This window comes from Stenella coeruleoalba (assembly GCF_951394435.1).
Source record: "Stenella coeruleoalba genome assembly, chromosome: 5".
Classification (NCBI taxonomy): Eukaryota; Metazoa; Chordata; class Mammalia; order Artiodactyla; family Delphinidae; genus Stenella; species Stenella coeruleoalba.
Genome location: NC_137150.1, coordinates 3,333,993 through 3,349,253, shown reverse-complemented (window position 1 = coordinate 3,349,253; position 15,261 = coordinate 3,333,993). Strand labels below are relative to the sequence as shown.

Sequence of the window (15,261 nt, the reverse complement as noted above, 5' to 3'; positions counted from 1 at the left end):
TGAAGACAGATAATTTTATCAGAAGCTCCATGGGTGTAGTGGAAAGAATGTCAATGTAGGAAAGCCTGGATTGCATTGGCCAGAGCTGTGACTTTCTAGCTTTAGGACTTTGTACAGGCACATACATCGCTTAACCTCCTGCATCTGTTTCCCCATCTTTAAAATGGGGATAATGCTACCTTTCCTGATGCAGAAGGTTTGGGTAAACATTGAAAACGTCAAAGTTTATGAAAGAATTGTGGAAATGATAATGTTTCTCTGCAAATGTTGGGTGTTTTTCTGCTTTTGATTTATGTTGGTTCTTGGAGTGGAATTTTAAATGTGCATATATTAGGTTAGAACAAACCGATACCTAATAAATTCTGGAGAATTGAATTCAAACATTATTTTGCTTATTATACTTGGATAAATTTCTGTCTACTTTATTGAGGAGTACTTTGCATACAGTTAAATCCACCCACTTCAGAGTCTTTCATGTTTTGACTCTTCAGGTAAACTGAGTACTTAGATAGATATTTAGGTAAATTGAACAGATCATCTTAGCTAACAGTTGGTATGTGGTAATGTGTATGCTGAGTGGTCTATCAGATCCCCCTGCCTTGATCTGAAAAGTGTTTGCTTCCTGCTGTTGGTGTGTATGTGAGCTGCTTTGGTTTACACTGCTGGGGGGTTTGTAATCTCTCGCTGAACTAGTCTCTCAGCTCCTGGTTGGGGGCGCGGTGCAGAGGAGAGGCTAGGAGGGAGCCCCTGAGTTGAAGGGAGGAGGGAGGAGGACAGGCTGGCGGCGCCCGTCGGTCTCCGAGCTGAAGGTCAGGGGAAGCCTCTGTCATAGGGCTGTAAGTTGGAGCAGGAGCGCTCACAGTCATTGCCTGTGAAAGGCTATTTTACATATTCACCCGAAGGTGCAGTAAGTCAGTGGGTCCCTGTGGAAAATGTCCTTGGGCTCTGAAGAGCAGGAGTGAATTCGTCTGAAGTCTCCTCTCCACGACTCTGTTCTAAACCACAGACTTTGAAAACTGGGCCTCAGTAGCCCAGATGGAGGACCCCCATCCCCTAAACCCTTAAAGGTCTCGCTTTCTCCTCAGAAGCCCTGTTTACCCCAGGGTAACCACAGTTAACTTGCCTTCTCTGTTACTAGGTGGGTTAGATTCCATTTCTTCTTCTACCCTTTGTAGAACAGTAACACTGTAATCATGAAAGTTAAAGATGATCGTTTTTAAAAATCCCAGTAATTTAGATCTGTTTAAAGGAGAAAATAAACCCCCCGTCTCTCATCCTGCAGGTGGAATCACTGTTAACAGTTTGGTTGTGTGGTATGTCTTATAAAAAATGAGATTGCTTTACATACTGTTATGGAACCTGCTTTTTCAGTTATGTACATTATGGATTTCTTTAAACCCTGTTCAGGATGCATACTTCATCTCATTTAAGAGCTGTAGAGTGTACCATTATATGCTTTACCACGATTTATTTAACCTATCTTCTAGTGATAATTCAGCTCGTTCCAAATTTTTTTTTATCATACATAAGGTTCTTATAAATATCCTAATACTATAGCCATGTGCACGTGTCCAGTTATTTCCTTAGGTTAAGTTCTGAGAAGCAGAATCTCTGTGTCAAAGGGTGTACTGGATTTATATTTGAATATCTTATACCTAATCACAGTCTAAAAGAGCTGCTAATTTACTGTCCCACAAACAGTGGAAGTGAGCGCCTGTTTCCTCATACAGTTAACACGGAAGGTTTTCAGTGTTTTAAATTTTTGCCAGTCCTTAGAGGTAAAATGTGTCTCATGTTTAATTTGCATTTCTTTGAGTCTAAGCAAGATTGACAGTTTGTTTATTGGCCATATGGGTTTCTTTTGAGAAATGCCTGTGTACTTTCATCCATTGCTGTTAGTATGTTCAACGTTTTCCCAAAGTCAGGATATTAACCCTCGATCACGTACCCCAGCCTTTGATAAACTGTTGATGACATCTTTCTCTTAAGGGTCTTCGGTTTTTGTGTAGTCACATATGTTCATCTTTCCCGGCGTGTGTGTGTAGCTTCATTGGTGTCTCAGCCTTGGTTCCCGCCGAAGGAGACTCTTGAGATGAGAATTCGAGCACAAGTCGTTTTTGTAGTGTAAGGAACAAAGGTAGAGGTGGGGAGTGAGACGGAAGGACGAACGCCTACTTGCCAGCACTCCGCCGATGGCTGAGGCTGCTCTTGAGAAGTGTTCAGTAGTTTATTCCTGCCTTACGAGAACATCGCAAACTAAACCCTGTGAAACAGCTACCAGCATGTGTAGCTGCAGCTCGCAGGCGTCTGCAGGCTTCCTGACGGCTGTCGGCCGGGCTGCGGAGGCTCGGGCCTGAGGGCTGGGACGCCGAGCCTGCCCAGGCCTCCCGCGCTTGCTGCGCTTTGTCCACAGCGTCCCCAGTGTTCAGGTGCCCGGTAGTTCAGGTTTTCCTAGGTGCACAGAGAGAGTGCCAGACAGCTGCGGCGGAGGGGGGTCTCACCACCGAAAGAAAGGACCCAGCCTGGGGAGTCTCGCTGTGCCACTTAGCTGTCACTCTGACCGGCCCTATTCAGAGGGAGGGGAATTGGACTCCGCCGCTGGGAGCGGTGTCAGAGGATGGGGGGACTGTGTTGCACAAGTGCCTCAGGTGGTTACTCAGCTGCACTCCTGCCTGCTGGCCCCGGGCGGGCCGCTTTTAGGCACCAAGTCGCAGACGGGCAGCTGGGAGCGGACCGGAGCCGGAACGGCGAGGCAGGAGGCCGTGCGTGAGACGCTGGCGGCCTCTGTGCAGGGCGGCAGGTTGAGAGGTCCCCAGCCCCAATAGCAGACTCCTCGCTCACATTGCTTTCTAGTTCCTGTTGAAAGCTCTTCGGGTGTTTTCTGTTTTGTTTTGTTTTTTAAATATCTGATGGGAGTAAGAGTCAAACACTTATTTTAGTGGTTAGCCAATTGTGCTAATATTATTTTAAAATAATCTACCCAACAGTTCTCAAACTTTTTAAAAAGTTTCAGGACCCCGTTACGTTCTTAAAAAATTATTACGAACAGCAACAAAGCTCTTGTTTATGTGGTTAATAATTATGGATTTTTACTGCATTCAAAATTATAGCTGAAACATTAAAAATATTAATAGTTCATTTAAAAATCATAAAAGACAGGTTCACATATAACTCTATTTTCCAAATCTAAAAAAACCTAGAAGAGTGACAGTGTTTTATATATTTGCAAATTGCTTTAATGTCTGACTTGAGAAAACAGCTGGATTACCCTATCTGCTTCTGCATTCAGACTGTCCCCATATCACCCCTCGTGTAGTCTCAGGAAAACTTCACGGTGCAAATGGGAGAGATAGAGAGGGAAAAAAGGCCAATCGTGTTAGAATTAGGAAAGTAGTCGTGCCCTGTGGGCCTGTTGAAGGGGTCTCGGGGAAACTGCCGATCTAGTCATTTTGCCTGATGATGTCAACGCCAGCTTGAGCTGAAGGCGTTTTACCCTCCAAACCCACCTGGGTTCTGTGCTGAGGGAAGAGGTAGGGCCTGGACCTAGGATGGGGAACACCTGCTTGGGGTGTTGTACTCAAAGTCCCGGAAAAAGGGTGCAGGTTGAGGATGGAGACCCAGCGGCAAGATTGCTAGAAGTAGGAGACCGCGGGGGAGTCTGCTCCAAGCTGATGGGCCAGTGCAGGAATGTGGTCTGAGATCCCCTCATACGTTGATTAACCATGTCACCTCCAAAGTGGAACACTTTAAAGGACAGTAAAAATTTAAAATTATTATTAAATAAAAGCTGTATCAGACAATAAAATAATTACATAATTCACACCACGTAATAAGCGACCCCCCAAAATCCCCTGCAGCAGGGTAGTTCAGGCAGGTCTGTCTCTGGCGGATGGTGAGCCTCGTTGTGTGAGCACTTCCACTTAATGCCACTGCCCACGTTTCCCACTGTGAGGCCGTCCCCTGCTTGCCCACCTGCAGTCGGAGGTGGCCAGCAGCTGCAGAGTGGAGCCTGCACAGAAGGTGATGAGTGTGAGTGGATAGGAAACCTTTATGAGAGAGCTCTGTAGCCAAAGATGTGTTCCAGAATCTTTTCTTGGAATTGAGTGGAACCTGGTAAGTTCTTTGTTGAGAATTTTGGTGTCCTTTAAATAGCTCTTCCTTGTGGCACTATTGCACTTGAGCATCAGCGCTAAGGTGTGGAGGGTACAGGTGTTAACAAGTGTGCCTTATCCCCCCAGAAGTCTAAATGAGAGGCTCTCTTTCCCCCCAACTGCCTCTCATTTACCCACAATACAGTCACCATCCTGACAGGTGAGCTGGTTGTGCTTAGTAGACCCTGTGGACTGATGAGTGTAAGAGCCAGACTAATAACTGATTTCTGTTTACAGTTGCCCCTTGAACAACGCAGTGGTTGGGGGGTCCCAAGTATAACGTTCGACTCCCCCCAGAACTCAACTACTAATAGCCTGCTGGTGACTGGGAAGCCTTACCAATAACATCGACGTCGATCAACACATATTTTGTGTGTTGTATGTGTATATACATTTATTTTATGCCTTCGTGACATACCTAATTTGTCCTTAATTTTTTCGATATTTCTAGGCTATGCAGTTCGGCTGCGAGTTTTTTCAAATTGTCGCAAATCCCCCCAGATTTTTTAATATATTGATTGAAAAAAATACACACATAAGTGGACCCTCACAGTTAAAGCTCGTGTTGTTCAGGGGTCAGCGGTACTCAGCAGTTTTACATCAGTATATGCTGATGTAAGCACTGCACCTGAAAACTCAGGACTCAGCCACGTGACTCTAAGGCTTCTTTTAGTGGCGATAGAGGAGTAAGAGCCTTAGAACTTGACCTGCTCTGACCATTTCTCTTACCTCTCTGGGGAAAAACACCAAATTAGAATTGTTCTAAGTCAGGCTTGTGTGGCTCCTGCAGAAAAGAGCTCTAGGCTGATGCACTTGAATCCTGAATAGCACCTGTTTAACGTGGTGTAGGAACGTGGCTTGTGAGGCACGGGGCGTGCTGATCTTTCAGTTCTCTGCACTCTTTCCTGTGTCGTTCTCCCCGCCTCCCCAGTCTGATGTTCTAGTCCCTTGACTTGGGACTAGTTTATCATTTCACTTGCTCGCTACCTACCCCGCACTCTATACCCAGTAGTTCAGAAGTTAAAGCACGATTCTTGGCTCAGTTAACTAAAAACTCTCATTACTCAGCCGTCGCTCGTTGGGAGTAAGGAACCCCTGAGGGCCATGGTTTTTTAGGTCTGCAATTCTTTCACTATCCCTAAGGGGGTGTCTTTCAAATTATCTTGAAACTAGTTTTAACTAATTTTCTTTTAAAAATTGTGTCTTTATGTGCATCTGATTTTTTTTCAATATTGGAATGTGAATTTACAGAAGGCCCTGTGGCTTTTTTCTAAAGCAGTTGTGTAAGATAAAACTATAATTGAACGGCTAGCTGGGCAGGATTGAGCTTTCGTGGTGTTTTGATATTTCACCTAATTTGGAAACGTTGTCATATAACCCTAGACAGTGGTACGTATTTTGACCAGCTAATTAAACACTGTTAATCACTATCAGGCCTACAGACCTGTAGTCTGTGTGGGAAATGACTAATCTCTAGAGACTTACCATCTGACATAAGAGAGGTCGTGCACCCACATAGCTGTGGCGGTCTGTAAATCACCCACAGACAAACCTGTTCTCGTGAGAACAGGACTTCGGGGGGCCTTGTGGGAAGGCTTCCTGGGGGACGTGGATCGTGTTGTTTTCGATCCTGAGCTTGAGTTCGTTTCCCTCCCATACGTAGGAAAATGTACCCCCTATTTGGACCCACTCTCTTCCAGAGTAACTGCCTAGACACACAGGATACCACTGATGTGAGTTCTTACCCACGTGGGCACCAGCTTTTCTGGGGAGTACTTTAGGTTGGCCCTTGGCCTAGAAGTTCTTTATGAGGGACAGTAGCCAGAACGGTGTGTGCGACGCAGCCCTGCCTTGTGCTCGTGTGAGGAGGCCTCTCAGAGCTACCAGGAAGGATGCACAGGGGAGTGCCCCAGTTCTTCACAGCGCTGCCCAGGCCGTGTCACTAGCCTGCTGATCGCTTGAGTGAGATCTGCTGATCTTTCACGTTCCTTCTGCCACTCGCTTCTAGGTTACGTGGTTACTGTTTTACGAAGATATGCCCAGGACAACACAGTTTTTGGTTTTGTTTTTATAAAATTCCTCTGGGTGTGTTAAGCAGATCTCACGGAGAAGGCGGCTTTCATTCCCTAGAGCATCTGTCTGTTGAGAGGTGGTTGTGGGAGATGAGGATTCCCTCTGGTAAACTGATAAAATAGATTCATGCTATTTTATCGTATTCTTCTTGAATTTCTCAGGAAAAGGAGAGTAAATTAAGAATGGATTTTGAGTAGTATGCTTTGTGGTAGGGAGCGTAGATGTGATTGTGGATCTCTTCCTATAAGCATTTTCTGAGTTCTGTGTGTACGGTATCGATTTTACAGTCTTAACAGAGCAAGGCATCACCAGGGTTAATACTTGTTTCTTACTGCAGAGAATTACAGACGGACAAGGAGAGAGCTAGATAATACAAATAAATGGTCATCTGAGTCTAGAAGATTGGAAAGGAGAGCTGCTGTCCATTGCCACTTAGTTTCTCCATAGCTGGCTTCTCAAGCTTTAATGCGGTTAGGCATCATTTGGAGTCTTTGTTAAAATGCAAATTCTGATGCCTTAGGTCTGGGGTGGAGTCTGCATTTCTAACAAACACCCAGGGGATGCTGGTGTTGCTTTATTCAGGGACCACATTTTGAGTAGCAAGGGTCTGTAGAACACTAGAACACGTGCAAATCTAACGTTTTTGGTTTTGTTTTGTTTTGGCCGAGCTACGCCTGCCTTTGCCTTTGGGGATCTCAGTTCCCCCGACCAGGGATGGAACCTGGGCCACGGCAATGAAAGCGCCGAATCCTAACCACCAGGGAAGTCCCGCAAACCTAACTTATAATAATGACAGCCGTATGTGTTGAATGTTTTTTCTGTACCGGGCACTGAGCAGTGGGACAGAGACCAGAGGGTGGGCGCTGGAGTCTGGCAGTAGGGGTTCGAGCTGAAGCTCTTCTCTTTCCTGTCTGATTTTGGGCACATTTTCTCTAAGGCAGGACTCTCAGCCTTGGCGCTGTTGACCTTTTGGCCAAGAGAATTCTCTATTGCGGGGGCTCTCCAGGGCATCGTAGTATGTTGAGCAGCACCTAGCATGTACCCACAAGGTGCCAGTAGCGCCCCCCGCGCCCTGTCCTGTTGGGACATCCAAAACTGCCTCGGAGGCAGCATCACCCCCCCGCCGTGGGGAACCACTGCTCTAAGGCTGCTGTTGAAATGGGGCAATTGGGGGATTTTGTGACGTGCGTGATGCACTTTACATAAGCAACTAGTTTTGCTTTATCATGTCGCTCCTACAGAGAAGAGGAGGAAAGACACATGGACTAGCCAGTCCACAGTCTCTGCCGCATCCCGTTTCCTGGGGACTATCGTTGGGTACTCCAAGTGCCAGTTCTTTATTTTCATGAAACGTTACTCATTGTACTGCGGGATAATAGCAGGGATTCCTTGGGATGTTTAGGTGGGAAGAACCGAGCTGCTAACCAGCTGGTCCTAAGCCCCTCCCCTTTCTCGGGGCGCGCCGGCACACGCTCCCGGCCTGCTGCTGCAGTCCACACGCTCGCGTGCGGCGTGTTTCTTATCTTTCTGTCTCCGGACCTCTCATCCCTCGCTTTTTTCTGGGGTGTGAGACTAGATAACTAAGTCGTCTTTCAGGATTATGCCTAAAAGAACATCTGAGTTAGGGTTTTCTATGTTTGTAAGCAAGGGTCATCTCTCCCAATAACAATTAAAAAATTGATCAGGTAGAAATACCATTTCTTAAAATCGATTATAATTTTTGCCTTGCTTTCAGGATATTCTTTATAAGAAATCGGTGATACCTTTTGAAAACTGAAGTGCAATTTTGGTTTCTAACAGTTGAAATGGAAGCTAAGTCTTTAATAAACTAATACTGAGGATGGGAATGGGGGAGGATGGAGAAAAGCATGATTTTAAGACAAAACACAACGAAGCTTAAACGTTGGCTTGTGCAGTTTTCTTGGAGAAGTCGGTCCAGAGGGCACATTTAGATGCCAGTAGTTAGACTGCTCTAATGACAGTTTTTAAGAGTTGGTTTTATTAATTTCTTTGGATGATACCTTAAATGACTTGTTAATTACTTTTTATACTGTTCAGATTCTATTTAGGACCATATGTGCTAAGCGTTAGTTACACCCGTCAGCAGCTCTGTGCTTCCTGTAGCTCCCCAGAGAGTATCTGGGAGACAGGAGAGCTGCAGCGTTTAGCGGCCCTTCCCAGCGCTCACTGCCGGGAGGCCCTCGAAGGTGGGAGGCCTGGACCACGGTGAGTGCCTGCCAGCCGGCGGGCTTCATACGACCCCCGCTCCCACTGTTGATGGGTCCGTAGGGCATCAGAAACCACTACAGAAATAAGAAAATACTGTGTCAAAAGTAGAAGTTACTATCAATTTTCTTAAAATGTTTACTGCGGCTGTATTTATTTTGACCAGAAGGGAAAAAACAGAATTAAGGGCACAGTTCTTTCTTTTTGCCTTGTATAAGAGTTCTGTGTGTTACACTTTTTTTTTTTTTCCCCTTGGCTGTTCCGCGACCAGGGATTGAACCCCGACCCTCGGCAGTGAAAGCGCGGAGTCCTAACCTCTGGACCGCCAGGGAATTCTTTTGAAAAATGTTTGTGTTGCAGATAAACGTTATGTCCCTGTTTAACAGAATCTGGAAGGCAAAGGCATGGGCTCGTTTTCCCTTCTCAGTCTCAGCTGCCTGCAGAGATTCCAGTCACAGTTGGGTTTCACTGTCTCCAAACAGGGATGTGTATTTTTTGTTGTTGTTCCCATCTTTCCCTTAATGCCTTAAATTCAGTCCCCACATCTCCCAATTCAGAAGTTTCCATCCCTTCTAATCACTTAGACTGATTAGAATACTTCAACTGGTATTTAAAATTGGAGTTACGTTTCTTGTTGTGAAACCAGAAGTATCTTCTGTTACAGGGAGGGGGTTGGAAGGCAGGGGGAGGCATGTGCTGACCTGAGGGGTCCAGCCGGTCACTTTATGGAGGAAGGGGTGGGGTGCTTGGACACACTCCCCCCGGAACAGCCTCACGTAGCTTCTCCCTGACAGTGGCCTTCTGAGAGCCAGGGACTTGTGCCCTCGCCCCCTCCCGTGCCCCCCGCCCCCTGCCATGGGTCTGTCTACTCACCTTCTGGACAAGTAGAGCCCAACTTTTCCAGTGAGAATTGGAAGGAAGAAAAAAAAAAGCAAAAGTTTTGCAGGCCCCATATCATAATTTTTGTTTTATTCTGTGATTAAGAAAATGCATAAGACAAAAAGCTACGTGGATTCATCCAATAACAGCCTCTGAATAGCTGAAGCTTTTATTCAGGCAGCGTTGCTTGGTCTTTTCGGTGGGTTCTCAGATCCCTCACGGTAACTTCCAAGCCTCCTGGTTGAGGACCCACAGGTTAGGGATCTGTGCTGTGGAATCTCTTGCAGAGCTTTAGCATTTCAACTACATTGGGTATTACTTCACTCATGACTTTTCTTACTATAACCCACCTTCATTCTCCACTTTTTTGAAGCTTATGTTGTGTGCTTGATTCTTGAACTCTCTTTCTCCATACTTTTTTCTGAACTTTCCAGAAGGTTCACAGCTGAACTGAAAGCTGATTACAGACAAGTAGCGATCCTGATTTGGATTTCTAGCTGTATCACAGGTGACAAGCGTGAAATGTTAAAGCTCGCGTTCTCAGCCTGTCGTCCTACTCCCAGTCACCTGTACAAGGGGGTCCCAAATGCAGACCACCTGCTCAGAGGTCCCCAGAGGAGCTTTTTAAACATGTAGATTCTCGGGTTTAAGCTCAGGAGGCCTGGGCTTAAAGGTCAGGAATCTGTAATTTTTAAAGTTCCATAGATTATTTTGATGATGAAATTTCTGTAGTCATAAAATCTGCTTGTAGTGGCATGTTGTTAGACCTTTGTTCTTCTTTTATCGTTTTTTCTGTACTAAGGGGCCGGCGGAATTGGGCCTCTGCGAACATGTCCCCGCCAGGGTTGGACTGACTTTACTGTTACTTTTTTCTGGGTCTCCCAGCGTCACCAGGCTGACGGGGAAAACAGCATGGCTGCTGATGCGCTAGTGTTCTGGGTGGCCTAGCTTCTGCTCTTGGCCTTGGTTCCTGTCTGTAAGAAGAGGGGTACACACTAAACGATAGCCTCTTGCCTTTAAGTCTTAGATGCCGTGAGTTCTTATCTAGTTGGATAAGAGAGAATAGTGTGTCTTTTTATCCGCAGCCTCTGTGTCAGTGTCATCTTCATCTGCTCAGTCCACTTTTCAGTTAACTCCAGTCTGGTAATCAGGTATCATAGCTGCATCAGCCATGGCTTGTGGACTTTCTGTTCAAGTACATATGCTGGATGCAGACATATAAGCAGGTCAGCAAACTTCAGATGGCCAAGGACCAGTTCTCATCTCAGGCTGTGAAGCAGCAGCAATCAGAGTTGCATCCTTTCACTTGGAGGGGTTACTGCATGTTTTTAGAGGGAGAGGGTGGGTTAAGAGCGCTCCCTACCTTGCACCTTCTGAGAACTGTGGTCAGATGTCATGCAGAATCGGAAGTCGGGGAGTCGTCTTTTTTTTTTTAAACTCGGAGATTGGTGTCTGCATATACGTGTGACTTAATATTAGAGACAGTGTTAATTAAACGAGCTCTCTTCCCATATCTGTCCAGTGTAAAACAGGTTTTTAATAGTTGTTGGGAATACCCATCAATCACAAGGATATATTCAGGGACCATAGTATTTGAGCCAGTGGGAATAATCAGATAACTGGAAACGGAGGTGACAGCTGCCATTTAATGGGAGATTACTGTGGGCCTGTTGTTCTGCAGAGATAGTCATGCCCCCCCCCCCATATTATCAGTATTTTAGTTCTCAGAACATTCCTGTGAGGTGGGTGCTCTAAGCTGAGTAACTTGCTCGGGGTCACACAGCCAGCAAGTGCTCAGTGAGTGTCTGAACGATTTCTACCTCTTGACCAGTTTGGGCCCTAACCCTCCCCATTGGCCCCTATCCTTTGTCTGTATCTTCTCCCTCCTTTTTTGCCACAGCATGTTTTCCCCCCGAACCTGTTTTCTTCGGGTTCTCTTTTACAAGCTCATTCCCCTAACCTATGTTGCTGTTGTTTCTCCCGCTCCAAATTTCAGGTTGAAAGAAAAAAATCTCTGGTGGGTTTGAGGAAAGTATAGGGCCACAGGTAGGTTTTCTCTTTATCTTTTTTCCCCCCTCTCCCTTCCTGTTCATCTCCTCTTTCTCTTAGAAGGACTTGAACCCCATCTCTAACCAGTTAGCAGCGGGCATGTTGAAGGCAAGCAGTTCTTGTCTTGTGCGTTAGGGAACCTTGGCATATAGCATCTCTGTCGGGCATGGGCCGTCCGTGAGTGTGTGGGGAGTGGATCCAGTTCACACCATACGTTAGTTGAAAAGAGCCTTGCCTGCTCTGTAGAAATTATGCTGTGTATCCACTGGGATCTACAAGCCTCTCCAAGCGAAGACCTTTTGTTGTTTGGCCAAAACACACTGCTGTCCTCGAAGCGGCTGTTAATAGTTAGGCTTGAGCGTCTCAAGTGAAGCCGTGTCAGCGAAGCCATCCACGCCGTTACCCGTTACCCTGCGCTGTGGGCAGGTCTGTCTGCATCGGCACCGAGACCGTCGCCCAGACTTGCGTCTTCTCTCTCGGTAGCGGGGCTTTACGCTTACTTGTGTGGACAGATGTGTTAGCTAGCCCTCGGAGGTCTTGCTTGTATTTTTGTTTATTAATACGCTTGACTACAGAGCACTCTGTGAGCCGACACAGTGCTGTGGCTACGCGTGAAAAGCGCTGATCTCACGGGTGAGGGTAGCTTAACGTGTAGAGAGAGAACCTGATTGTGGAATCTAATGTGTGCAGAAGTGAAAACTGAATGACTGGTAACTGGATCCTTTGTCCCCCTCCTGCCCCACCCAGCATGGTTTCTGCTGTAAAGAGAACTGCAATCTATTGGACTCCTTTTAGGGTAAGATTATGGAGAAACAAGGACAAGGAGGAAGAGCCCCAGGCAGAGGGTCAGAAAGGAAGCTTTGGTGCTTAAAATGGTCCTCAAAGATGATGTAGCCGTGAGCAAAACTTTGTCACTAATTTAATGAGTTCTGGTGTGCTGAGAGGCGTTTCTCTTTTTGTAAAGTATCGTTTACATTTTCTTATGATGTATCAAGGAGAGGGTTTGAGAAGTGAGGGGTTTATTGCTTCTTCACAGTTAAGCGGGCATAGACTGGTTTCAGCGTCCTTTTTTACCATATACTTGACCTAGGGCTTGTTGGAGGCCTGCATCAGAGGCCTGTCTGAAAAATACCTGTGTTTTGTGGAGAGAATCCACACACCAAACAAAAAGGAAGGAGAGGCGACCTTTCCCCCTTTGGGGACACACTGTAAACGTGGGGATGCCCCGCCATCTACTCACCTTCTGGTGTATTATTTCACAGCGCTGGTCCCAAAGGCGATAACATCTATGAATGGAGATCAACCATCCTAGGGCCTCCAGGGTCCGTGTATGAGGGTGGTGTATTCTTCCTTGATATCACTTTCACACCAGAATATCCCTTCAAGCCTCCAAAGGTAAGAAACTCCCCCTGATTTATGCTAAAATTTACATACTCCCGTGAAAGGTTATTCAGGCTTTTAAAACTGAGTTGTTAATCGCAAAGAAATAGATTTCTGTTATATCTTGACAAATCTCTAAGTACACTTGAACATACACAAAACACTTCTTTGGGTTGACTTTGCCTCTTTTGGCAAAGACCATTTCTAAGAGTACGTGCTTTGTTTTGGTGGGGCTTAAAATCCTGCTAATATTTATAGTAACACAGTCAGCAGCCTATAAATAATCCTCTATTTCCCACTCAACAGAAAAAGTTTCTGAACAGATAAAAATGGTGTCAGAATATCCACGCACTAAAGCAGTTAGAGAATCTCCTACCAGACAAGCCTTGGATTCCGCTCCTTGTCATCTTCTGGTCTTGTTCAGATCCTGCCCCAAGCTTGCGCTTTCTCGTCTAGGATGGGCAGGGGTAGCTCAGTCACTGTCTCCTGTAACACTCAACACTGTGATTCTCATTCGCCCAGTCGGAAGGAAAACCTCTTCTCGGGGATGGGGTGGACTGCTAGGGAAAGAGGTACAATTGCAGCCCAAGAGGTGACCGCAAGTCTGTCACTTTAAAAAAAAAAAAAAAGTGGTAAAGTGATAGGGTTTTTTCACTTTTGAATGAGTCAGTGTATTTCACAAATAAAAAGTAGGAGACCAGACAAAGTAACCCAGGTTCGTGGGGCTGTTGATTCGTCTGCTGCTGTGGTCCTTACCCACCTGTAGCTCCTTACCTGTGGAGATTCTGTTTAAGTGAATTCTCTGATTTAGGTAGGCACGATGATCTTGCAAGATCTGATATATAAAGGTCAGAAAAAGCAGAAACAAACCTCATCTTCCAATATATTTTTCAGCCTTTTAGGTGTGTGATCATTGTTTGCTAAGCACTTTGTCTTTATGTACCCACTGTGTTTGTTTGAATTAGATTCTAAAGCTTGCTTTGAGGCCATGTAGTACTACCAGCTAACACAAGAGGTCAGCAAACAATTAGCTGTTCAAACTTGGAAACGTTTGGAAAATACTTAATACATTAAAACTGCTAAAGATGAATTCAAGAACTATACAGGGAACTATATCCGATCTCCTGGGATAAACCATAATGGAAAAGACTATTAAAAAAAGAACGTGGGGCTTCCCTGGTGGCGCCAGTGGTTGAGAGTCCGCCCGCCGATGCAGAGGGCATGGGTTCATGCCCCGGTCCGGGAAGATCCCACATGCCGCGGAGCAGCTGGGCCCGTGAGCCACGGCCGCTGAGCCTGCGCGTCCGGAGCCTGTGCTCCGCAACCGGAGAGGCCACAACAGTGAGAGGCCCGCGTACCGCAAAAAAAAAAACAACATGTATAACTGAGTCACTTTGCTGTGCAGAGATTAGCACAGCATTGTAAATCAACTATACTTCAATTTAAAAAAAAATACTGAGGTTACCTTGCTTTTTGTTGATGGATATTACTTTTTAAATGAAATTGAAAATCCCTGAGATTGTATCAGTGAACACTTTGTAATCTCAATTTCATGAAATAGTCTCTTACCCTATCTCTTATCAGCAGCCTTAGTTAAACTGTTTTAAAAACAGTTCACTTTTTAAAAAGACCAAATGTCTCTTTCTTTAAAAGTTTTAATTAGGACCATTTAATTGAAGAGGCAATTTAGTAAAAAGTTTGTTTGCTGTTCAGATTTCATTTAACACTGTCTTGTTTTTTAGGTTACATTTCGGACAAGAATCTATCACTGTAATATTAACAGTCAAGGAGTTATTTGCTTGGACATATTGAAAGATAACTGGAGTCCAGCACTAACCATTTCTAAAGTCCTTCTTTCTATCTGCTCACTTCTTACAGACTGTAATCCTGGTAAGGTTAATAATTCTTTACCTTGTTTTATTCCTCCTCACCTGGAAAATGGTTATTTTCCACGTAAACTAAGATTTTCTAAAGATAAAGTTCAGATTTTATTTTTGAATGGGCTTTCAAGGGACAAAAACTCATTGCTTTTCAAAGCAAGTTCTTATCAAGAGTTCAGTCTACTAGGTGAAAAATGCAGCGGACTTCACCATTACTTGACGTGTTCTAGCAACAAGGTGTTATAAACTGAAGACTTAAAAAGATTGCCTTAGGTTTTTGCATCTTCATTCTCTGCCCTTTACCTTTTTTCCCTTTTTGCGTGTTTCCCATGCAGAAACGGCACGCACACTTGGGAATGTTGTCACCCACCCTCTGCCTGCGGGTCTGCTCAGCACCTGCCCACAACTGCTTACTGACGTGGCGTTGTTTCTCTGCTGCACACTTAGTGATTACCAGACTGTGGTTTCGTCTGGGCCTTAATTTCCTCTTATTAAAGACTTTTTTTCTAGATAAAGAAATATAAATTTAATTACTAAAGATTTTATTTAGGTTTCAGAGGAACACTGTACTTAATCGGAAGTACAGGTTCTGACCTGGCAGCTTTGGGTCTTTGCGGGTCAAC

The 15,261-nt window shown here is 45.2% G+C and overlaps 1 protein-coding gene across 2 annotated transcripts in view; it reads left to right on the top strand.

Moving 5' to 3' along the window:
* The window catches only part of UBE2E1 (ubiquitin conjugating enzyme E2 E1), a 76,746-nt gene that overhangs the window by 60,151 nt on the left and 1,334 nt on the right, over positions 1-15,261 (top strand). For both annotated transcript variants that reach the window (XM_079922473.1, XM_079922472.1), the window contains 2 exons: positions 12,641-12,773; positions 14,501-14,648. In XM_079922473.1, the coding sequence (XP_079778599.1) occupies positions 12,641-12,773; positions 14,501-14,648 (281 nt within the window). The remainder of the gene's footprint in view (positions 1-12,640; positions 12,774-14,500; positions 14,649-15,261) is intronic.